Source organism: Lytechinus variegatus, chromosome 9, assembly GCF_018143015.1.
Source record: "Lytechinus variegatus isolate NC3 chromosome 9, Lvar_3.0, whole genome shotgun sequence".
Classification (NCBI taxonomy): Eukaryota; Metazoa; Echinodermata; class Echinoidea; order Temnopleuroida; family Toxopneustidae; genus Lytechinus; species Lytechinus variegatus.
In genome coordinates, this window is record NC_054748.1 from 25415633 (window position 1) to 25440219 (window position 24587).

Here is a 24587-nt window from a genome sequence, read left to right on the forward strand (position 1 = left end):
CCCACTAAACTCCCCAAGAGAGAGTCACTCAAGGTAATTAGTTAGTCAGTCCGTCCCCTCCCCCACCCCACCCCATCATAGAAGGCGGCAGCAATTTCCAGGATTCAATAAATAGTGTTAGTAACCCATTACAGCCATGGAACGACCATACCCACTTAACTCTCCAAGAGAGAGTCACTCAAGGCAATTAGTCAGTCCTTCCCCTTTCCATGTCTAGTATTTAATCAATAATGTGAAATAGTTCAAACCATCTCAGCTAATGGAACGACCTCACCCACTAAACTTTCCAAGAGAGAGTCACTTAAGGTAATCAGTCAGTCCCCCTTCCCCTCCCTCCTGACGACGATGATGATGATGATGATGATGATGAGGAGGAGGAGGAGGAAGATGATGATGATGATGATGATGATGATGATGATATGATGATGATGATGATGATGATGATGATGATGAGGAGGAGGAGGAGGATGGCAATGATGATGATGATGTGATGACGTAATGATGATGATGTGGTGATGATGATGAGGATGATGATGATGATGATGACGACAATGGTGATAATGATGAATGAGGATGATGATAATTATGAAAATATGCAATGTGAATCATTACTCAAATGGGCATCCAACCATATCACAATTTTCCCTTTGTCTCTTTCTATTTCAGGCACAAAAGAAAAATTACAGAAGAGAGAAGAAGAGAGTGACAAAGGAACTCCTTTCAGCTCTCAAAGACCCTTCAATCATTGTAATGGCAGATTATATGAAGGTGAGTGCCAAAATCACAATTACATTTACATGTATGTCCTGGGTCCCGTAATACAAAGGTTAGCAATTAATAGTACCATTGGTTTTCATGATTGATTTTGCATTGTAGTCAATGCAGTCAATCATAAGAGTGTTCTACAATGATTACTAAGCTTTGTCTTACGGGCCCCTGGATCTCAAATTGGCAACAATTTTTGGTATTTGGAACCCGTTCACATCTACATGCACATCCTTCAACCAGTTTAACGTGTAATGGGGACACTCTGACAAAGCACTCTAAGTGGTGTTCCAAACCAGTTTGCTATGTAAGCACTTTGTCTACATTCCATTCAGTTTCATCCCACATTGTCTACCCCCAGTTCATCTACTAACCATTTGATCTAATTGCCATTTAGCCAATTTACCACCCTGTGTAATTTCCAGTTAGGAAAATAGGAACACGTCAGAAAGTGATGCTTAGGAAGTAAAAACTGCTGGGCTGGCTACACTCATCTAATATTGGTCTGATTGTAATTGAATTTTTAAATGAACTCGGAATATTGTAAAGACATGAATGTTTGGTTTTATGTTTGGCTAAAAGGTCAAGTCCACCTCATGAAAACTTTGACTTGAATCAATAGAGAAAAATCAGACAAGCATTATGCTGAAAATTTCATCAAAATCGGATGTAAAATAAGAAAGTTAAGGACATTTTAAAGTTTTGCTTATTTTACACAAAATAGTTATATGCACAATTTAGTCACATGCAAACGAGTGAATCGATGATGTCCCTCACTCACTGTTTCTTTTGTTTTTTATTCGAATTATACATTATTTCAATCTTTTCAGATTTGACGATAAGGACCAACTTGACTGAACCATAAAATGTTAAGCAATAGTAATTAAACATGTTCAGGGAGAAATAAAACTTTGTTTCACAGGACAATAAGGAGAAAAGTAGAATTTTTCATATTTCATTTAATGAAATACAAAAGAAATAGTGAGTGAGTGATGTCATCAGTTCCCTCATTTGCATACCAACCAGGATGAGCATATAACTGTTTTGTGCAATTAAGCGAAAGTTTAAAATGTCATAACTTTCTTATTTTACATCCGATTTGGATGAAATTTTCAATGTTATGCTTGTTGGATTTTTCTCTTTTTTATTAAAATCAAATTTTTGTTGGGGTGGACTTGTCCTTTATTAATAATAACATGCAGATTTTCTATCAAATGTCATGGAACCACTTGCACACTCGGACACCATTCTCACTAACTTTCTCAAACTTTAGTGGAAACTAGTTTAACGTGTAATGAGAACGGTCGAAGCGATCTTCCAAACCAGTTCATAAAGCCACCTCGCGATACAGTTTTCAAGATCGCTTTGCCTCGCGAAATTGGTTATTAGTGTGAGGACACAACCGTTCTTCGGGAAGCGCTCTTCGCACATTTTGAGCATGCTACTCCACAGGACAGGTGTAGAATGCCTACGCTACGGTTTCGAATTTCGCGTGAAAGGTGTCACCACACTGAGTACGTTTCCTTAGCAACAAGATTGCTTTACGTGAAGTGATTTTGAAACGCACTTTCGTGTGATCAAATGGGAACGCTAGCAAAGCGATCTTCCAAACTGGTTTCCTGAACCGGTTTCTAGTAAACTACTTTTAGAAAGCGTAATGAGAACAGTGTCCAAGTGGATCCAAAGGTAGGCTGCTTTGATCAGTCTTGTCAAATATCAGTGATATTTAAAAAATGACATATGCAGAGCTGCCAATCAGTATGTTTTTGTCGTATTTAGTACCTTTTTGCAACAAAAAAAAATCTTAAAGAAAACATTTTTTTTTTTAAATCGTTATTTATTGAGAAAAATTATCTCTATATATGTCTCTATTACATAAAACTTACACAAATTTGGTTATTGGATTAAGATAATTTCAGGTAACTTTTTTTTCCAATTTTGTGTTAAATCCAGGGTGAGATATACATACATAATTTCTATCAATTTTTTTTTTTCTTCTGCAAGAGCGGTGCGCAGTTTAGCTTGCATGCCGCTTGATCGCCGCGATGAGCAAGTGCGCCACACATTTTATTATGAAATACATTTTTTGGGGGGGAAATACAATTCTTTTATTACAAAATACAATTTTTCATTCTCAGAGGTTGGCAGGTCTGTGGATGTCCTTTAACAGAGGTACAGCTGTGTGACTCATTGCATCCAAATTAGATCATATTGCTTGCATTTCAGACAAGGAAGGCAGCATCCATTTTACTCCATTTTATCATATCACCTGATGATGGCATTTAAATAATCTTGACAGGCCTTGACATAGAAATATGATTCATACTGCTAATATATGATCATATCGCCTTAGACTTTTGGTCAGATCTTTCTTTCTCCGCTGTGATTTATGAGTTGAATGTAATGTTAAAAAAATGTAAAGTGGAAATGACTTGTCATAATGCCACTATTACACATCTTTATTTTCTAAGGCCATATGTAAGGAAAGAAAAAACATGATATGACTGATACGTTTGTTTAATAATTAAAGTATATTATTTTAATTGATGACCATACAAACTAATATGAAGCCTTCTTGAGTTGTGAAACATCTTAACTTGGGTTGAGCATTATCTTTTTGTGATAGATATTTTTACAATATTTTACATGAGCCTAATGTTTATCTTGAACATTCTACAATGCTTGATCCAGAAGAAGCACTCAAGATAGATTGTTCATAGGGGATGATGCAAGGAAATATTTGCAATCGATTGCAAAGTTCTGGTGCAATCTTACAATTGATAGATCAGGGGCCCGTCTTACAAGGAGTTGTGATTGATTCGATCAATTGCAACTATGGATGGCCAGCAATGTCAACATCTATTATGCATGTTTGTTCAAAATATTTTTTAATTATGAATGCATATCCATAAATTCATTGATTTCTTGACAATTTGGTGTGTTTTTTCTTTGTTTACAAAGGACATTTTGAAAATTTCCTGTAGAAAAAATTATGATACTGGTGGATTTCCATAGTTACGATTGATTGGATCAATCGTATCTCTTTGTAAGATGGGGCCCAGTTGTTAGCTGTTGCAAATCAGTCTTCATGAACACTTTGTGGTGTAAAGGCAGATCAGCAATCAATTGCAAATTTGCAAATGAATTCTAGACATATAATTGATTTGGAGATCAGGGGATGTTTCACCAAGAGTAAAGTGTGGCTTAAAGCTCAATTACAGTAGTTGCAGTAAAACACTGATTACTTGTTTAAAGCAAAATGATAGTAGTTGCAGTAAAACACTGATTTCGTGAGAAAGTCTGTAAAACCAAGGTTAAGTAATACTATATCATCGTCAATCTAGATCTGGTACAGTTCCATAAACTGCACTTTGTGATATCATAAAATCTAAGCTGAAAAACAATCACATTGAAGATCGACAACACAGATAGGCAAACGCGGGATATCGTATATTATATTGCTGGAATAAAGACCCGACGGAAGTTCCCAAATCCGCGCTTATTTCTCAGCAATCACACAATTTCTTCCAGAATCCTTTGGCACATATTTTATATTAATAAAAACAGACACTTGGGTGGTCATTATATTGGATTCTGTAAAAAGTCATTTTGAGATCGTTACCAGAACTGGAATTTATCTTTAAGCCACACTGTGATTCTTTGCTACCATATTATTCAAGAATTTTTTTTTGCATTAAATGTGAAAGCACCAAGAAGAAAAACTATTTTATCTACAGTTTGGCATAAAGTAAGGAATTCGAAAATCATATTTTTACTTTGCAGCAAGCCCTGTGGTCGGAGTAAAGTCCAAATCGGCTTCAAAGTCGCAGCCGATGATGACGTCATCATGATTTGGATTTGAATGTGTTTTTATTCATTTAGGGAGGCTCGAACTGGACTGAATTTCGATTTCAGTAGTCGTACCGCTATTCTGAACTCTGATCCGTAAGATTTTATTAGTTGGAATGTCCATATCAAATGTTATCACAACTTCTTTGAAATTCGGATCGCAACGAATCGCATAGCGTGAGCCGGGCTTTAGAGTCATGCTTCAATGCCAATGCTAACATTAAAATCGTTATAGTGAAACACCCCCCTAGAATAGCTTTGCAATTCATCGCAAGTTTCTTACTACACCACAATGGTTTGTGGCTTTGTGCTAGTTGTTTATTCAGTGTTGCTAAAATTAGTTTCATATCTGGGCCAGAGTACCTGAAGTCCTTTACAATGTATGAATGACCTTTTCTGTTCTACAATTGATTGCTCCTATAGGAGTATCCTCTCTATCGCTTATTTAGGAGAATAAATCCCTTGAAACCAATTGAATTCATACAAAAGAGAAAAATCAAAGAAACTGACGGATGTAAGATTGAGAAAAATCAAAAGAATGAGGAGAAATTTCTAAGCATCTGAATTTTATAGAGATCAAAATGCCAAGGAGATTCTCCTATTGGCAATGTGAACGAGATCTGTGATGTCGCACAGAATTCTTCCATTTAGATTCTGAAAATATACCTCAAAAGTTAATTGGTTGTAATTAAATATGATTGAATATTGATGGTTTGTTATGATGATATGATCTGATGAATTTTACAAAATGGCACCTACATGACATAACCATGGCCTGATGACCTTGAATAGTTTATTTTGGCGTGTCTAAACAATAGACTTTTTATATAATTATGTTATACCGAAATTTTTAAACCTGACTGCTATTAAAGAAAGCACGAATGACTGTGAGCAAGCAACCAGGGGACCGACAGCTTAAGGTCCTCTCCGAGGGACCTGGCAATGAGGATGAATGCCTTACCAAAGGGCACTAGCGCACCACTAGGGAATCGAACCCGGGCCACCGAAATCTGAACCCCCTCTCTACCGACTGAGCTATCGCGCCTCTAGTACATCACATTCAATAAAATTCACGTTGCCTACATGTATTTTGAGAAATATTGGCGACAAACATTGCTGCTAGCATAAAAAAAAAAAAATTCTGACAAAATTAAAAGGTGATCTGTCAGAGACAGACCACCTAATAAGGATTTTATAGGAGTTATTTATAATTTAGTTTTAGAGGTTATGTTTGATGCAACATTCAGATTTTCCTTTGGAGCCATCGTCACCATCAAGGAACCGTTTGTATAAACCCTTTTTTTTACCATTTATAGCGTGCTTCCGACCTATTTCCATCATATAAAATCTCAAACCAAAGAAGAAAATGAGAGGAGGAAAATATCGCCGGGACTTTCAATCTAATGGCTCTGAATTTGAGATTCACATAAAAGAGCAAGTAACCATGGAAACAATTTGCTTGATACTCCGTTCCGTTATTCAGGAGGAATTGAAAGTGACATGAACACAATGAGATCGGTGTAGCATTCATTGCTATAAATACTTCAACTTCATCAGGTTTAGTTTCAGTATGATTTTGCAAACTCAAGGAGAAAAAATAATGAAAATTACTTTCACAAAGCTTTGATATAGAAGTGTTCAATATAGCATCCAAAGATCAGAATTTACTAAGCATTTTTTTTAATGATATATCTTACTCCTACTTGAAATAATTTGTCCAGTTTTCATAGACAAGCTCTACTTATACACTTACTAAGCTTAGTTTTAGAAGGTCATATATCCGCTTCAGATAAGTTATGAGTTTAAGTTGGACCTTCAGGAGGACCTTAAAGATAAATTCCAGTTCTGGTAACGATCTCAAAATGACTTTTTACGGAATCTAATATAATGACCACCAAAGTGTCTGTTTGTATGAATAAAAAATATGTGCCAAGGGATTCTGGAAGAATTTGTGTAAATGCTGAGAAATAAGCAAAATAAGCGCGGATTCGGTCACTTCCGTCGGGTCTTTATTCCAGCAATAATAATAATACACTGTCCCCACGTGTGCTTATCTGCGTTGGCGATCTTCAGTGTGATCGTATTTCAGCTTTAGATTTTATGATTTCACAAAGTTCAGTTTATGTAACGTAACCAGATCTAGATCCACGAAGATATAGTCATACTTAACCTTGGTTTTACAGACTTTCTCAAGAAATTAGTGTTTTACTGCAACTACTATCATTTAGCTTCAAACAAGTAATCAGCCTTCCATCTCAAGAGTATCCTGATGTTTCCCCCCCACCCCACCCTAAATAATACCTCGAATAATTCTAATTTTTGATAGGGTGAAATCCTTTCCACATATCCAGGGTTGGAAGGTACATGTATGCTCTCTGGTACTTTTTTTTACTGATTTGAAAATTTCACTGTACATGTGTACATTGTCCAACCTTGAAAAGTGCCCTTTTTGCATTTATTCTGTAAAGGACATGTCCACCTCGGCAAAAGTTGATTTGAATAAAAAGAGAAAATTCCAAGAAGCATAACACTGAAAATTTCATTAAAATCGGATGTAAAATAAGAAAGTTGTGACATTCTTAAGTTTCACTTACTTTCACAAAACAGTTACAGTATATGGACATCCTGGTTGGTATGCAAATGAGGGGACTGATGACATCACCCACTCACTATTTCTTTTGTATCTTTTTCTCCTCATTGTCATGTGACACAAAGTTTTATTCCCCCCTGAACACGTGGAATTACTATCGTTTAACGTTTTAGGGTTAAGTCAAGTTTGTCCTTTTTGTCAAATCTGTAAAAATTGAAATATTGTATAATTCGAACAAGAAAACAAAAGAAATTGTGAGTATGGGTCATCATAGACTCTCTCATTTACAAATCACTGAGATCTATGTGCATATCTGTTTGCGGAACTTTAAAATCCTGTCATAACTCTCTTATTTTGCATCTGATTTTCAGCGGTAATATGCTTCTTGGATTTTTCTCTATTGATTTAAATGAGCATTTTTTGGGGTGGACTTGACCTTTAATGGGATGGTCTGGGCTGAAAATATATATATCTTAATACATAGAGTAGAATTCACTGAGCAAAATGCCGAAAATTTCATCAAAATTGGATAATAAATGATAAAGTTATCGAAGTTTAAAATTTAGCAATATTTTGTGAAAATAGTCGTCATGAATATTCATTAGGTGGGCTGATGATGTCACATCTCCACTTTCCGTTTTCTTATGTTATTACACAAAATCATATTTTTTTCATTATTTCATACTTGTGTGAATAATATGTCCCCCTTATAATGAAACAAAATGCAGCAATAAGTATCTAATGCACTAAATCAGTTGCCAATCCCATTTTTCGAGTTCTTGGAGGAAAAAATTTGAATAAACCTAATTCCATGTAATAAAACACAAAAGAACAAGTGGGGATGTGACATCAGCCCACCTAATGAATATTTATGACGACTGTTTTCACAAAATATTGCTAAATTTTAAAATTCAATAACTTTGTTATTTTTTACCCAATTTTGATGAAATTTTTAGCATTATGCTCAGTGAATTCACATACATTCGTAATTCTGAAGCTTCGGATATTCCGAAGGTTCGTTATTCCAAAGGTTCGTATTTCCGAAGGTTCGTAATTCCGAAGGTTCGTTAGTCCGAAAACAAAATGAGGTTTGTAATTCTGAAGGTTCGTTAATCCAAAAAAGAAATGAGGTTCGTATTTTCGAAGGTTCGTTAGTCCGAAAACTAAATGATTAACTAACCTTATTTCGTTTTCGGACTAACGAACCTTCGGAACAAAGAACCTTATTTACTTCAATAACTCCATACATCTACTTGATTTGCTAGTTCAGCCCTCTGGACTGCCATACCCGAAAAGAACTCCCAAGAATTTAAAAAGCGCGAGCGCGCCCTCTCCCGTTCAGGCTTACTACCCATGATCACCGCGCAATTAGCGTCCATCTTCCTCTTTTGCTTTCGGCAAGCCACCTGTCAAGACGTGCTCAGATAAGTCTCCTAAGAGCTCAAATCTTTTTTGAGCTTTGGTATATTATTTTCGCTTATCTGTGGTGCATTCTCCCTTTTAATTTCAATCTTTCCATTTGTGTGTAAGATTGTGTTCAGAATTTACACCTGGCGTGACTTTTTAGACGTGTTTTTGGTGACACTTAAATTGTTTTTCTAACGTTTGAGTTCTCGTCGCGCCGCATCGCTAGCGCGTTCGCGAGGCACCGGGCTTGGCCTGCCTACGTGGCAGCAAGCCTTCACCACCTGTCATGGTTATTGTTCTTCACGTTCAAAGCGTGGTGGCTTTTGGTGCCGTTTTTGAATTAAATTCTAGACAGCCTCTACACTTTGTTGTCGAGGGTGTTATTGTTATTTCTTTTTGCAGGTTGGGATCTTCAACTTTGTTCCTTCCTTGCTTTCTGGAATTGATTTAAGATTTTCGATTGATTATTGATTGATTAATTCTTCAATTCTCTTTCCTTTCTGTTCTGAATAAATTTCTTGATTGATATTTTATTCACAGGCGGATCTTAAAGCTCAATTCCTTTTCCTTCTGTTCTGAATAATTTTCTTGATTGATATTTTATTCACAGGCGGATCTTAAAGCTCAATTCCTTTTCCTTCTGTTCTGAATAAATTTCTTGATTGATATTTTATTCACAGGCGGATCTTAAAGCTCAATTCCTTTTCCTTTCTGTTCTGAATAAAATTCTTGATTAATATTTTATTCACAGACGCTTCGGGGATTGTTTAATTATACCTTGATTGATTGGTTATTCAATCCCCCCCCCCAAAAAAAAAAAAAAAAAAAAATTTTTGTTCTTTACAGGTGGGGTCTCCTTCCTGTTAGAATTTTTTTTGACCTTTCCCGGAATTGTTTTCTTCGTTCAATTCCCTCTTCCCTCCTAGTCTTATATTTTTTTACTTCGACAGGCGGGCTCTACGATTTCCCTTTGAGGATTTACTGTGTCGTTCTTCCTCTTGGAATCGTTACTAGAGACGTTCCTCCTTCCTCCTGTTCTGAATTTCTTTACCTTTCCACAGGAGGTTACTTTTTTCCTCTTGGAAATTATCGTAAAATGTCTTTTATCTGGAATTATTTGTCTCTCAATCCCTTTTCTTCCTGCTCTGAAATGCTTGTTCTTGTGTTTCTTCGCAGGTGGAAACTTCGTTCTCTTCTGAACTTGCATTCATTTTTGAATTTTTGTTTCGAATTTTTCCTTCGGGCACAAAAAAAAAAAAAAGAGAATATAGTAGGGGAACCTTGTAGGAGTTTCTTTTTTCAAAGTCTCCGACCTCCTTTTTATTTTCTTACAGGCAGATACCTAAACTATTCTTAGGTTCTTCTTCCTCCCTACCCCTCCCCTCTTGTTTTGTTCTGTTTGCTCAAACAAACTCCTTTTAGGAGGAGGGAAAGACCACTCCGGTCTCCACTTTTAATCTAAGCGAGATCTTTGTAAAAAAAAAAAAAAAAAATTCTTGTTTTTCCTTTTTCAGGGTAGAGAGAGGTACCTTTGAATGGGACTAACACAGCCCCAGAGGACCTGGTGCCCTCCACGGGGACCGTCCCGATTGCAAGTTACAGAAGTCGGCCGCCTCCAGGCGAGTAGGAGGGACGCCGCGGTGAGCGCCCGGCGGCGGTGAGTATGAGGGTGCGTCGATCAGCATTCCGAATTTGCGGTCGGATGCTAAGAGAAGGAAGGCCGAGACTGTGGTGCCACGGTCTCGGACAAAGGAAAAAGTGGTAGCCAAGGCTTCCAAGCCTAAACTAGGTCCTGCCGCCGCAGCACCCATAGGGCTATGCGACCCACCGGCTACCGGGTCACCAGAAGTCCGGAGGGAGAGTGCGGTTCTCTCCCCCCGGCACAGGTCAGGATCTCTGCCGTATAAGTCGTCCTCCGTTGACAGCATCGGGAGAGATCACCCAGCCCCTGACCGCGAGAGGCGTCACACAGACTGTAACCACAATCTGATCGTGACCACAATCTGACCCCGTCAGATTCGGGTGAAGTTTCGTTGTTGGCGGCCGCCCTGCCAGGGGCGGCAAATCGTAAGAGATCACCCGTGCCTCTTGTGCCTTCTTCTGCTCCGGCCACGCCGGCGGAGCCCGCAAAATAAGAAGAAGAAGAAGAGGTCGAAGGAGAGGTCGGCCAGCCCTGTTGCCATGGGCGTTCCTCCTTCAGACCCTTGTATCGGTGGTCAGATGTTACAGTCATACATGTTATGCTGCTATATTCTGCTACCGCGAGAGGCGTCACACATCAGGCTGTGACCACAATCTGACCCCGTCAGATTCGGGTGAAGTTTCGTTGCCGGCGGCCGCCCTGCCAGGGGCGGCAAATCGTAAGAAATCACCCGTGCCTCTCATGCCTTCTTCTGCCCCGGCCACGCCGGCGGAGCCCGCAGAAAGAGAAGAAGAAGAAGAGGTCGAAGGAGAGGTTGGCCAGCCCTGCTGCCATGGGCGTTCCTCCTTCAGACCCTTGTGTCGGTGGTCAGATGTTACAGCTATTCATGCTGCTACATTCCGCTACCGCGAGAGGCGTCACACATCAGACTGTGACCACAATCTGACCCCGTCAGATTCGGGTGAAGTTTTGTTGTTGGCGGCCGCCCTGCCAGGGGCGGCAAATCGTAAGAAATCACCCGTGCCTCTTGTGCCTTCTTCTGCCCCGGCCACGCCGGCGGAGGCCGCGAAGAAGAAGAGGTCGAAGGTGAGGTCGGCCAGCCCTGTTGCCATGGGCGTCCCTCCTTCAGACCCTTGTGTCGGTGGTCAGATGTCACAGCTATTCATGCTGCTACATTCTGCTTTCGAGCAGTGCGGGTTCACCCCACCCTCGACGTCTACTCACCCCGCTGATGCCCCTGAGCATCAAGCGAGACAAGTGGGCAATAACCACCAGACACCCGGGAAATCCTCGAGCGATTCTGTTAAATCGCCAGCCAGTGCACCGACTAACCGGGTGCCCCAAGATCGCGTGTGCTTTCCAGCATTTTCGTCGATCTCAGAGCACGTGTCCCAGCCGACACGCAGGGCCACCCCGGCGCTTACTGGACAACCCCCCGGTTCAGTCCATAGAGCGAGACTCCCTTTACGAGGAGTCTCTCGAAGGCGGACAGTGCGAGGACAACCCCTATCCCGCGGTCGACTTTTCAGTAAGCGCTCAGGCGCTGCTTGACAAGTATCTACCTCACATCTACCCTCCGAGCGGGGGTATTGATGAAGCAAGGGAGTCCATATTTTCTCGCCCCGCCTCTTCAGGCGCCCCGAGCTTAATCGGCCGAATTGGGGGTCTCGGAGAGTGACGGGGTCGCTCTAGACGAGGCGGCTCCTACGACGAGGAAGCCGCCAGCTCCGAGGGTGTAAATCTACCCCCGCTCTGCTGCTGCCCGGAAGCGCCAGGCTCCGGCGCCGCCGTCTCGAAATTTTCAAGCCTCTCGAGGCTAGCGAGAAGGCAGAGGCAGGGGGGGGGCGATTATTATGCAGGTACTCCCGAATTCGCCCTCTACGTCAAGCTCACATACGGCGACGACTCCTTCAGCGGTAACTCTCTCCATTCTTCCCCCTAAGCGGGCCCGTAGATTGGAAGTATGAATCTCTTACATACCGCATGCCGCACTTCTCTCGTGAGAATGTTTGACTGCTTTGAGAGGGCAACCTATCACGTCCGCGGACCGTCCGCCCAGGCGACGAGACCGTCGCTTTTCTGGCCTGAACCTCACTTTCTATTCGAAAGTAAGGGTGCCCTGTCTTACTTAGCTCCTACCCTTGCAACGCCAGAGTCAGGGCTAGTACAGATACCCGTTCTCCAGCGATCGCCGCTGAAGAGAGGGCGACTCTGATATGAGCACCATCACCGCCCAGCGGTATGTCTCACTATCTCATAGCTCTCCGAGCTTATGAGTATGTATATCGGATCTGAATGTCACGGCGATTAAAAGTTCTCCTGTGCTTAATAATCGCTATGCCTTCACCACCCGGTGCATTATGGTTATGTTAACCTATTTGTCTCGTATTCGGGCGGCTCGTACGAACCCTGCCCGAGCTGCCATCACCGGTCGTCCCCCCGGACACCGCCGGCAGCACCCGCACCGAATACGTGGAAGGAATCAGCTTTTCATATGCTAGATATCCCTCCTGTTGACATTCACAGCTGTTCCCCGAGTCTTTCCCGGTTGGGTAAACATCATCTCGGAGGAAAGTAACCGCCGTACATCTCATGAGATTGTTGGCTATGTACGTGCGTTCAAACTTGTTTAAAGCCCCAGGATTCTCTGTCGGCATTCTATGCCTACTTTCTGGGCACACCCACCGTACCGGGTCGGCGAGTTCACACCAAACTGTACACCGCCAGACCATCGGTCGAGCTCTAACTGTCTATCTTATAGACTGCCCTCTATGTGGGTCAATCTTGCGGGCGTCTCCGCCGTTCCCTCCTTGTGCGGAGTGGTCTACGGTGGATGTCTTTACCGTGCCCGTTTGTCGAATCGGCTTCTTTCTTAGAAATTTTTTCACGGCACACTCGAGTCGCCCCGCATGCTGCTTTCATCCTCCTTCCATGCAATGCATGTGGCCAGGGTCACCGCACGACCGAGGATGATGTAACCGTGGATGGATGTATGCTTATGCCTTCCTAACCACGATCACTACGACCCGCCTTCTCTCGGGCCGACTGTGGATGAGTCTCTCCATGTAAGTGATTTACTTCACTGGAGTTCTTCTTTTAGAAATTTAGATTCTCATCCCCCGCTGCTTAGGGCGTCATTTTTGCCGCCCCCCGCAGCTTTTTGGAGCTCCTTATCTTACCGATATCGGACTGTTCCACGCTGCCGCAACCGGCGCCGGCGGTGCTTGCTCTTACGATCACCTGAGAAACAGGCCTTGTGACTGTTTTCATAAACAACTGGTTCTCACCGCAGACTGATGGAAATTTTGTGATTACTTCCTCAAGTCTCCTTCGCTTGTTTCTTCAAGCGAGGACTTCGACACTCTTAGCCAGTTTCCGTCCCTAACTTGATAGGACAGGGCCGTTGCTACCTCATTCGATTCCGTTGGGAATGTAACGGTTGAGGTATCATATCTGGCGATGTCTGTTCGTTTAGAGCATCTCTTGATGGTCGTTTACACGTAATATCGTGACAGATTTTTTTTCGCCAGCTCCCTCTGGCGTACGCTTGCTGCTGCTAGGGATTCCCCCGCCCAGCGGACAGCCATCGCAGCCTAGCCTCACGGGCTCTCTCGGCGATGGTGGCTTGAGCCAAGCCACCTCTTCCACCGCGGGCACTGCACCCTCAGATGGGTGCTTCAATCAGTATGGGAGAAAGGGGATCCTGAGTTCTCTCTCGATCACTCGGTCTAACACACTTTTGTCGTGATGTGTACCGCGCTGTTTCCCTGACACGCCCGGTTGAGCTGTTTTGACCAGACTGCTCTATTCTACATAGGCAACATGTCCGCGGCATTCCTTATTAACAGGATGGCACTCAGTCGCTTTCTCGACCCTTGTCTGCCTTACGAGTGGTTTTCTTCCTAAATCCCTACTCTCCGTCGTTCCTGGTCCCCTTCGGACCGCTAGTAACTTTTTACCACAGCTCTCTATCAGAATTCTGCAGATTTTCTGCCCTCACGCATTTGAGACAGATATCGAATTCTGGGCGCTTTCTCCCACGCGGAGGCTTCCCCTACAGAAATTTCCAAGCTTGCGGGAAGCGTGCGACTAGCTTGCGCAAGCTTGCGGCATGCTAGTAACTAGCATGCGGCTAGCTTAATAAGCGTGTGATATGCGTGCAGAGTAATAGTTAAGCGATCTTTTAGCGAGCAGGGACTGTTCGCTAGCAGGCACTCGCTTATTAAGCGAGCGCCCTGCTAGTCGCATGCTAGTTACTAGCAAGCGGCACGCTTAAATTTCTGCAGGGGTTCTGAGATATCTCGCCTTCTCAGATTGGTCGATTGATCACTTACTGAGCCTTAAAAGCTTCAGTTTTCCGATCACGATTCTTGTTGAAACTTTCAACAAATTCCGATTCTTACGCTCTAGTCAGCAGGTGATGTTGTTCTCCTGACACTAGGCCGAGGGCCCATGATACTTAGTATTCCTGAGTATACAGGGCATTCCTCTCGAGGACATTTTTGAGGGCCGCCTTTTGGCGCTCAACTAACTCCTTCACTTCTTTCTACTTGAAGGACATTCCGTCCAGCGAGGCGAGATTTGCTGCTTCGGCGCTTAAAGCAGCTGCGGCTTTTTCCCCCTCTCCCTAAATTTCGTTGTTTTTGTTTTTTCAAATTTTCTTAGGCTTACAATTGAAAACATGCCTCCCTACGGTTTGAGTCCGTGCTGGTCTAGCAAATCAAGTAGATGTATGGAGTTATTGAAGTAAATTATGAAAATACTTACCTGATTTTCTTATTTACGAGATAACTCATACATCTACTTGATACCCTCCCACCGACCCTCCGCCTTGCGCAGCAACATGTTTCAACGTATGGGCTTGCGAAAGGTGAGGAAGATGGACGCTAATTGCGCGGTGATCATGGGTAGTAAGCCTGAACGGGAGAGGGCGCGCTCGCGCTTTTTAAATTCTTGGGAGTTCTTTTCGGGTATGGCAGTCCAGAGGGCTGAACTAGCAAATCAAGTAGATGTATGAGTTATCTCGTAAATAAGAAAATCAGGTAAGTATTTTCATAATTTCTTTTTCGGATAAACAAACCTTCGGAACAACGGCCCTTATTTCGTTTTCAGATTAACGAACCTTCGGAACATCGAATCTTATTTCGCCCTCGGATTATCGAACCTTCGGAATAATGCCACAAATGTTCGGATTAATGAACCCTTTTACATTTTCGGATTAACGAACATCAGGGTATAGGCAAATTGCGTGTTTCAGAATTACGAAGTGTAACTAGTGAATTCTACTCTATTAAGCTATAAATCCCTTTAAGAGCAGGTTGTGCATCTTGTAATGGCAGCGAGGGGGGTGGGTCTCATAGAGGCCTATCTCTTAATATTTTTTGTCCTTCTTAGTTTGCATTGCATCCCTGAAAATTGAAAATATCAACACCTTTTCAAAATCTATGCATTCTTCTCTAAAAAGCAGCTCAGATGGAGGTAATGCCTGTTGTTACAAAGGTCTTCAAATATATGCTCACGGAGCTCGATACAAAAGCCACTTGTAGCGATATAGAATATGAAAGCTCTCTGATCAAAATATCCTTTTTCCTACCATATATTTCTACTTGAAAAAGGGTTTGTTTGGTTTTGGTCTGCTTTTTACACACACGCAAAACAACTTGACTTTCACAAAATGCTTCTTATGAGTTCGGTTTAATAAAGCGTGCAGCGATATGGAGTAGAAAGGCTTTCGAGGGAAAATCTCTCAGCTTTGGCATTCTCTTGATTTGCAGTTCGTGCAGGAGACTGATTTGAAAGAGTGGGCTTTATTTTCTTTGTTTGCATAAAAGGGGGGCTTGATGTAAAAAAACATTCCAACGTAGCATATGATCGTATGTGTAAATGTCAGCAGTGTAGTATTATGAATTACTACATTATCCCATCTCCTTTTATGCATATGCAGACATGCTAACCTTTCCCTTTTTAGAATATTTGTTCCCTTTTTTTGCTATGAATATACCAATACTTTTTTGTGTGATTTATTACTTGAAAAAAAAAGAATTTCAAATCATGGAGTATGTATTATACGCAGTGCGTGACACTAGCACCGGTCTGGTAGTCCCAAACCAATAAAAATCACTATCGGGCCAGTAATATGAAAGTAACAAGTTAATTATTCTTGTTTACGAGCACATGTTTAAAAGGGTAAATTATAATAATAATAATATAGAGTATTTCTAAAGCACCAAATCCACATTGATTATGTGCTCAAGGTGTTGAAATATACTTGGTATATCATTATTGGTTTTCAAGTATAGTCATTTCACATGTTTTTTCACTGGTCTCACTACAACAGGCTGGTGATTGTTACATAGAGACAAGTTTTTAAAAGTACTCTTTTTTGTCAAAAAATACATTTTTTCCTTTTAAGAATACCTTTTTTTTGTTGTAGAAGGTTGTCAGATCTGTGCTGTACATGTACTTGTATATGTTTTTGAATGCAAAAGATCTCCCTCCCCGACCGCTTTGATGAAAATAAGAAGATACATGTATGTAGATCACTGATAATAGTGATTTTGTTTTCATTTTATAACAGCAGTCTTTTCTGAAATATATATTGAAACACGTTACTTAACTTGTAGTAAAGAGTGAAATATCTACTAATAATTAGATGATGATGATGATCATCATCATCAGTATTGATAAATTTAAAAATATGATGAACAAATTACAGTGTATGCCCTTTACATACCGTAAGTAACGGTGTATTAACCGCACCCGTGTATTAACCGCACCCCCAACTTTGGACTAAAAAAAAAAAAAAAAATCTTACATTTACATGCATATTTGAGGTACGAAGAAACAAAATCGAAGTTTTTAATATTTCAAAGTATCCAAAGAGATCACCGGTATGCGGAAATCTGCTGTTCTTGATCAATTCATCTACAAATGTTAGAAAGAAAGAACGGTCCCGACAATATTGGCAACTTACACACTCACTCACCTCACAGTCACAGTGTACACGCACACACATAGCACTGCCATTACATTGCAAACTACGATACAGTACCAGTCATGCCAGTACATCAAATTATGATCTGTGTCTTTCCCAGCGTAGGAGGAAGAAACATTCACATTTCTTGCATCACAACCTCACAATCACTTTCGAAAATTTGATGTCTTAGCATGAATTTTGGATACGGGATTACAGGAAGATTCAAGAAACAAAGAAATTGACATTTTGTCCAGTTGTTTTTTTCGGCTTTGTGCCGTCTCTCTCGTGCATGGTTTACATGGTATCTTATGAAAAGCAAACAGGAAGGCAAAAAAAAGCTGGCGCGAAACGGGACTTTGAATAGCGCCAGCTTAAGTCGCATTATAACCACATTCCAACGCAATCTAAGCAAGCTCACTCAACTCTCGCTCATCAGTGACAAAAATATTACCGAGTATGCTTGGCGTCCCTTTTAAATTAGCCAGGGAACTTCACTACTTTGAATCGAGAATAAAGTCAAAATTAGTGTCATGAAGGTGGGTGCGTTTGTTATGGACATCATTTAATTAAGATCGTTCGCTTCCCATTACCCGCGGCTCATACCCCTCTAAACGACATTGCCTGGGCGGCTACGCCCGGCCACTCGACGTGTTTTGAACTGGCAGACATCGTACATGTACGGGAGGGGTTACGGCCGGCTGGCTCGGACCCGTCACCGTGTATAAACCGCACCCCCGACTTTTGCTCCTATCCCGCCGAGAAAAAGGTGCGGTTAATACACCGTTACTTACGGTATATGTCTATATTTTTATATTAGGAGTGGGCTATACATGGGTCAAAAATACTTTTTTTGGAATTTTAATATGGGAACAGTTTTTTTTTATTCCCTGTAATGTATCTCAACATGAAATGACAATATTTTTTGTCTTGGGTCCGAGAAAAAAGTGTGCCGGGCCAAAATCCAAAATGGCCGCCAAAACTACCCAAAATCACAGTTTTGGCCACAACTTCTTTATTTGGTGGTCTTTTTCTTTGGTTTTGGTGTCTATTCATATGTATTTGGGGGCAGGCAATCTGTTTTTCCTATAATTAGTACTTTTAAACCAATATTTGTAGAGTTAAAAGGTAATTATACCTAAATTTTTCAATTTTTATAGCCTTTTTTCAGCCAAAAGTAGATTTTATCGTCCTGCGGTTCTTGGATATTAGATGGTACGAGGTCAACAATAGCAAGCAGCTTCATAGAGCTATATCGCTTTTATTCCTCTACTATGGGTTTTACGGATATTTGTTAAATATATCTTGAATAAAAAAAAATGTTAATTATCCATATAGGGGCTATACAGTATACAATGTACTGTACATACTGCACTGCATAAATGCATTGGCCACCATGACAAGGCATGTATAAACTATAGTGTTATACATGTAGAAATGAGCTCTTAGGTTTAGAATTAGATGCCTCAGAAATTGAATATATGTTTTGTCTCAGAAACTGAGGACATGTTTTGTCAAATATGCTAATTCAGGGGGCGGAGAAAGGTAATTAACCCCACATCATGGCATTTACACTGTAGATATTCTGGGCCCCGTTGCATAAAAATTTACCATTATGTTAACTTAATGGTAACTTACATGGAATCCTTGGCTCTGATTGGCTGTTGATCATAGTTACCTGACCCCATAAACATAGGCCAGTTAGACACCACAACCAGGTAAAAAAAAGCCTCCAAATGAAGAAGATATGGCTACATGTAGATATGTGATGTACACGTGTATATAATATGTGATATTTTATGTGCAATTTACGTTGCTCGTTTCATCATGTTTATCAGCTGACAAGCAATCAAATTCACAGTCTAATTTTAAACCTTAAGAGCTTATTTCTATGACACTATACATGTAGTTTATATAAAGGCCTCGTCATATGTCATGGTGGTCAATGCATGGAAATATGCAGTGTAGTATGTACAGTAACAGTACATTGTATACTGTATTGCCCCTATGGATAATTAACATTTTTTATTTAATAGATATATTTCACAAATATCCGTAAAACCAATAGTAGAGGAATAAAAGCAATATAGCTCTATGAAGCTGCTTGCTATTGTTGACCTCGTACCATCTAATATCCAAGAACTCCAGGACGATAAAACCTACATTTGGCTGAAAAAAGGCTATAAAAAATTGGAAAATTTAGGTATAATTACCATTTAACTCTACAAATAATGGTTTAAAAGTGCTAATTATAGGAAAAACAAATTGCCTGCCCCCAAATACATATGAATAGACACCAAAACCAAAGAAAAAGACCACCAAATAAAGAAGTTGTGGCCAAAACTGTGATTTGGGGGGGTTTTGGCGGCCATTTTTTATTTTGGCCCGGCACACTTTTTTCTCGGACCCGAGACAAAAAATATTGTCATTTCATGTTGAGATAAGGTAAAAGGAACACAAAAAAACTGTTCCCACAGTAAAACCAAAAATCACCCATTTATAGCCCACTTCTATTTATATGCACTTCTAATTACTGCTATATTTTCTATTTTCTTCTTTGTTCATTTCAGGTGAGAGGGAGTTTGAAAGGATGGACCAAACTATGGTGTGTGTTGAAACCAGGTCTACTCGTCATCTATAAGAGCCCCAAGGTAAGAATATGGACCTGTTTCCACAAATCTGCTCAGAATAGAGCAATGATGGTGATGATGTTTGTCCTTTGCATGCGAAGACGACCACAACTATAGGCGGTGCTGCACAATCTCAAGATTTTAGCCCGATCAGCCCTCTTTGCGATTAATCTTGAGATTCAAGAAACCCCGTCTCCACCATCGTAAGAAGAGCAATTCCTGCTTGAGTGAGGCATTGATGCATTATGGTCTATCACCGTGAATAAATAATCCTGAGTGTGTCTGCACCAACGAGTTAGCGCGATAATTCATAAAATAGCGCGCTATTTTGCAAATAATCCCAAGTTGACTCAGGATTGCAATCTCGTGATTAATCCTACGAACCAGCGCGATAATTGTGTCTCCATTGCAAATAATCGCGAGATTGTTCAGATCGGGATAATTTGTCGGATCAGAAATAGCGCGCTAATTTAAAAACTCGGGATGGTGCATACGACCATAACTATATGAATTCTTGTAGGTTCGACGCAGATGGCGGAATAGACTGTCTTCACCCGAAAAATTCTCGGGCAGTGCGGACAATCAAAAGCCAACAGTTAGGCAGGCATAGACAAAGAATAGAGCAATAGATGTATTGTGAAGGGATAGACATGTACAATATTTACAAGTTTTGTACAAGTTTTTTGGGGGGGTATTTTTTTATTTTTTCATTTTTTTTATTTATTTATATTATTTCATTTTATTTATTTATCTTTTTTTGGGGGGGTGTTTTATTATGATTTTGCTTGTTTTCTAATAGGTTTATTAAAGGCATCCTGCTGCATTACATGCAGTCATCACAAAAGATTTGCTGGTTACAAGAATTTAGATTTTTTTTTCTTATGTTCTAGACACATTTTGGAACTGCAGTAGGAGAAGTCTGATTTATTCTGTCATACTTTCAAAGTTTCTGTTGAACTCTCTTGTACTTTGCTCGATCTTTAAAATGGCAAATATGTCCATTATGTGCAAATACTGTACATGTAAATGTTGGATATTTAGCTTGAAATTTTCAAATTGCACAGCCTTCGTATTTGCAGTCATCAGGTCTGTTTAACCACATTGCTTTATTTGTTTGGGGCATAGGGGGTGGGGGATGTGACATGGTTTATGGAATGCCAAAATAAATAGTGATAATAGTAAAACCAACTGCATGTCATGGTGAAATTCCCTTTGAAAGGGGAAGTGAACTGACCTGGGGCCCGTTGCAGAAAGAGTTGCAATCATCGCAACTCTAAAAATCCTGTGGAAATTGATTTTCAACCAATCAACAGCGCGAATTTCGGACTTGCGATTGATTTTTTGACTTGCGATTGATTTTTTGACTTGCGTTTATGCGCAACTCTTTCTGCAACGGACCCCAGCAGTGTGTTTAGTCTTCCATTGACTGCGTGTTATAATTTGCTAGTCTTATGGGGCGTTGCAAGAAACTTGCGATCAATTGCAAGTCTATTTTCATTCCCGAAATCAAGCATATGCCATGCAATTAGTTGTAAATTTGCGATTGATTGCTAATCTGCTCCACGAAACAAGGAGGGTAATCTGATTTGATATAGTTGAAAGTGATCAATCAATTGTAAAATTGCAACAGAATATTTGTGATTGATTGATTGCAAATATTTTCTTGCAACACTCCCTAAGAGTACATGTATTTATTTTTGCTGAGAATCAAAATTGTTTTTGAGATGAAAAGTACCTGGTGCTCCTGGGCAGTTCCATAAAATATTCAACCTTTTTGTACTTTCGACCACCATTTTTCCCCAAGTATTATTCACTTCGTAAACTGACCAAGTCATGGTGATTTGAGAGCATTACAGACTTTCAAAGGAACCAGAAATCAGAGACAGAATATTTCATGGACAGACGTACATAATTTATGAAAATTGCGTATACTCTCTGCTGGCGAACCTAATTATTGTGATTTGAAAACAATGAGAAGTGAATGAGTGTGTTATCATTCAAGTGGGTCTATATAACAAGACTACACTGCTCAGTGTTGCATTTTGGGTGATTAACCAGGGGCCGTTCATTAAGCTGTTGGTATCTGTAAGTTAAGAGTGGCTAAAAGAATGACTTGTGATCCTTTCTTGTGGTACATGTAAATGATATTCCCCATTAAAAGCTCATTGGTGATTAAAATAGCAAGTAAGAAGGGTTCACCAGTCGTTCTCAAAGTCTTAAAGTCGCTCTTAACTTTAATAATACGAAGAGCTTTATGAAATACCCCACTTGCCAAATATGAGTAGTTGAAGACTTGAATTGGGGCTATTTGGACTGCTAGTTCAAGTTTTTTTTTTCTTTTTATCCATCGACAGCATGGCCAATGGGTAGGAACCATTTTACTCAATAATTGTGAGCTAATAGAGAGGCCTTCGAAGAAAGATGGCTTCTGCTTCAAGATTTATCATCCGTTGGACCAGTCCATCTGGGCAACAAGGGTGAGTAGAGCGTGATCATTATTCATTCATCCATCTATGCATCCCTCCCTCCATCCATCTGTCCTTGTATCCATCCCTCCATGCATCCATCCCTCCCTCCATCCATTCCACCATCCATTCATTCCTCTATCCATCCATTGATCAAAACCATCCACCCATCCGTCCATGCATCCGTCCATCCATCCATTGACCCATCTATCCAACTATCCTTTCTCCATCCATCCATCCATGAATGCATCCATCAATTGACCCATCCATCCATCTATCCATTCACCCATCTATCCCTCCATCCATCCATTCCACCATCCACCCATTCCTCCATTCATCCATTGACCCATCCCTCCATCCATCCATCCATCCATCCCTCCATCCATCCTAGGACTTATTGTTAGGATTGATTCTTATTTTCATGCTTTATTAAGTATGCAATTATGTGCACATGTAATCAGGCATACAGATCGACTTTACGATCAATTATTATGTTTTGTGTAACCAGGCCCAAAACTAAATCTTTAAACTTGATATGTATTCCAGGGACCGAAAGGCGAGACGATGGGGTCGATTACACAGCCGCTACCCGGCAGCTATCTCATATTCCGAGCTCCATCTGAGTCGGACGGCAAGTGCTGGATGGACGCCTTGGAGCTTGCCCTGCGTTGCTCTAGTCTGCTGATGAGGTCCATGAGGGATGATACGGCCGGCTTGACGGCAGAGAAGAAGATGAACGATAATGAGATTGAGAACAAGCACTTCAAGCATGAAGGTGAGTTGGAGGAAGGATGGTGAAACTGATGATATTGGTGATAATGATGATGATCATCATCATTGATGATGGTGATGATGATGAAGATGATGGTGATGATGATGAAGATGATGATGAAGATGATGATGATGATGAAGAGAAGAAGATTAACGATAATGAGATAGAGAACAAGCAGTTCAAGCATGAAGGTGAGTTAGAGGAAGGATGGTGAAACTTATGATATTGGTGATGATGATGATGATCATGATCATTGATGATGGTGATGATGATGAAGATGATGGTGATGATGATGATGAAGAGAAGAAGATTAACGATAATGAGATAGAGAACAAGCACTTCAAGCATGAAGGTGAGTTAGAGGAAGGATGGTGGTGATTTTTAAGAAGATGAAAAAAATAATGGTAATGATGATTGTGGTGGTGGTGATGATGATGGTGGTGGTGGTGATGGTGATGATGATGATTGATGATGATGATGATGATGATGATGATGATTGATGTTGATAATATTGACAATGACGATGGTCATGATAACGATCGTGATGATCATGAGTGTGAAATCTATAGTTATCATCATATCAAATATCACATCCTTCATTCATCAAACTTGTAATCACACTCATAAGCCATCGGCTCTCGAATGGGACGCTCCCTGTCCAAAGTCTATAGAAATCAGGGTATTAAGCATTCAGTTGGTTAATACTGATTTCTTCCTTCTAGGTCTTGACGAGGATGACCTCGACAACGAACGAGAGAAGGACAATGACAGTAAGAGCGAATCGGAGGTGTCTGAGGTGGAGGAGCTCGCCCCGTTAGAAGTCATTCAACAGGACACCAGAGAAACAACCTACATGCCAGGTGCCTCAGAAGATCTCTGCCTTGTAAGTCACAAACTCGCTTTCTCCCTCTTTTGAATTCACAATGGGTGATTTCAAGTTCAGTGTTGACCTTTTGGTGTTGGTGTTAGGTCAATTTTTACACGATTATAACACCAAACATAAAATGAAGATGGTCTCGAAAAGTCACTCTGTAGCTAATGAGATGTCAATAATGTGATCTGGTTCGGTTTTACAAATTCTGAATAAGTTTTGGAGCTAGGGGAAGCAATTCAAATTTCAACACCAACACCAAGGCCAACACGGCCTTGAAATCACTTAATGAGGGTTATTCCAATCCATTGAGGTACCTTGCCAAAAGTCAGAGCCGTATCTTTCATACGGGAATCCCACAAGTGGCCTTTCATTACCAATCCTCACACCTCGTCAACGACAAAACAATGGGGAATGGAGGAAAGCCGCTATTGAAAAATGCATGATTCTTTCATAGAGGGATTCCTGCTAAAAGACGTGACAAAGACTTCTGACAAGGTACCTGAGTGTTTGGTCCCTTTCCTTTGCAGTTACAAAGCTTAACATTTTGCTTCACTGGATCTACGCGTTGGCCACTCAACAGTGAGAATGTTTCAAAAGAGACAAGTTGAGCTGTAAAAACA

General features: G+C 40.6%; 1 protein-coding gene across 1 annotated transcript in view; it reads left to right on the forward strand.

Moving 5' to 3' along the window:
- Window positions 1-2: 2 nt before the first annotated feature.
- LOC121421539 (oxysterol-binding protein-related protein 8-like) overlaps window positions 3-24587 on the forward strand; it is a 39871-nt gene continuing 15286 nt past the window's right edge. Inside the window, exons 1-6 of the mRNA XM_041616283.1 lie at window positions 3-33; window positions 667-768; window positions 19797-19877; window positions 22211-22333; window positions 22868-23096; window positions 23816-23976. Coding sequence (XP_041472217.1) covers window positions 751-768; window positions 19797-19877; window positions 22211-22333; window positions 22868-23096; window positions 23816-23976 — 612 coding nt within the window. The 5' untranslated portion in view covers window positions 3-33; window positions 667-750. The remainder of the gene's footprint in view (window positions 34-666; window positions 769-19796; window positions 19878-22210; window positions 22334-22867; window positions 23097-23815; window positions 23977-24587) is intronic.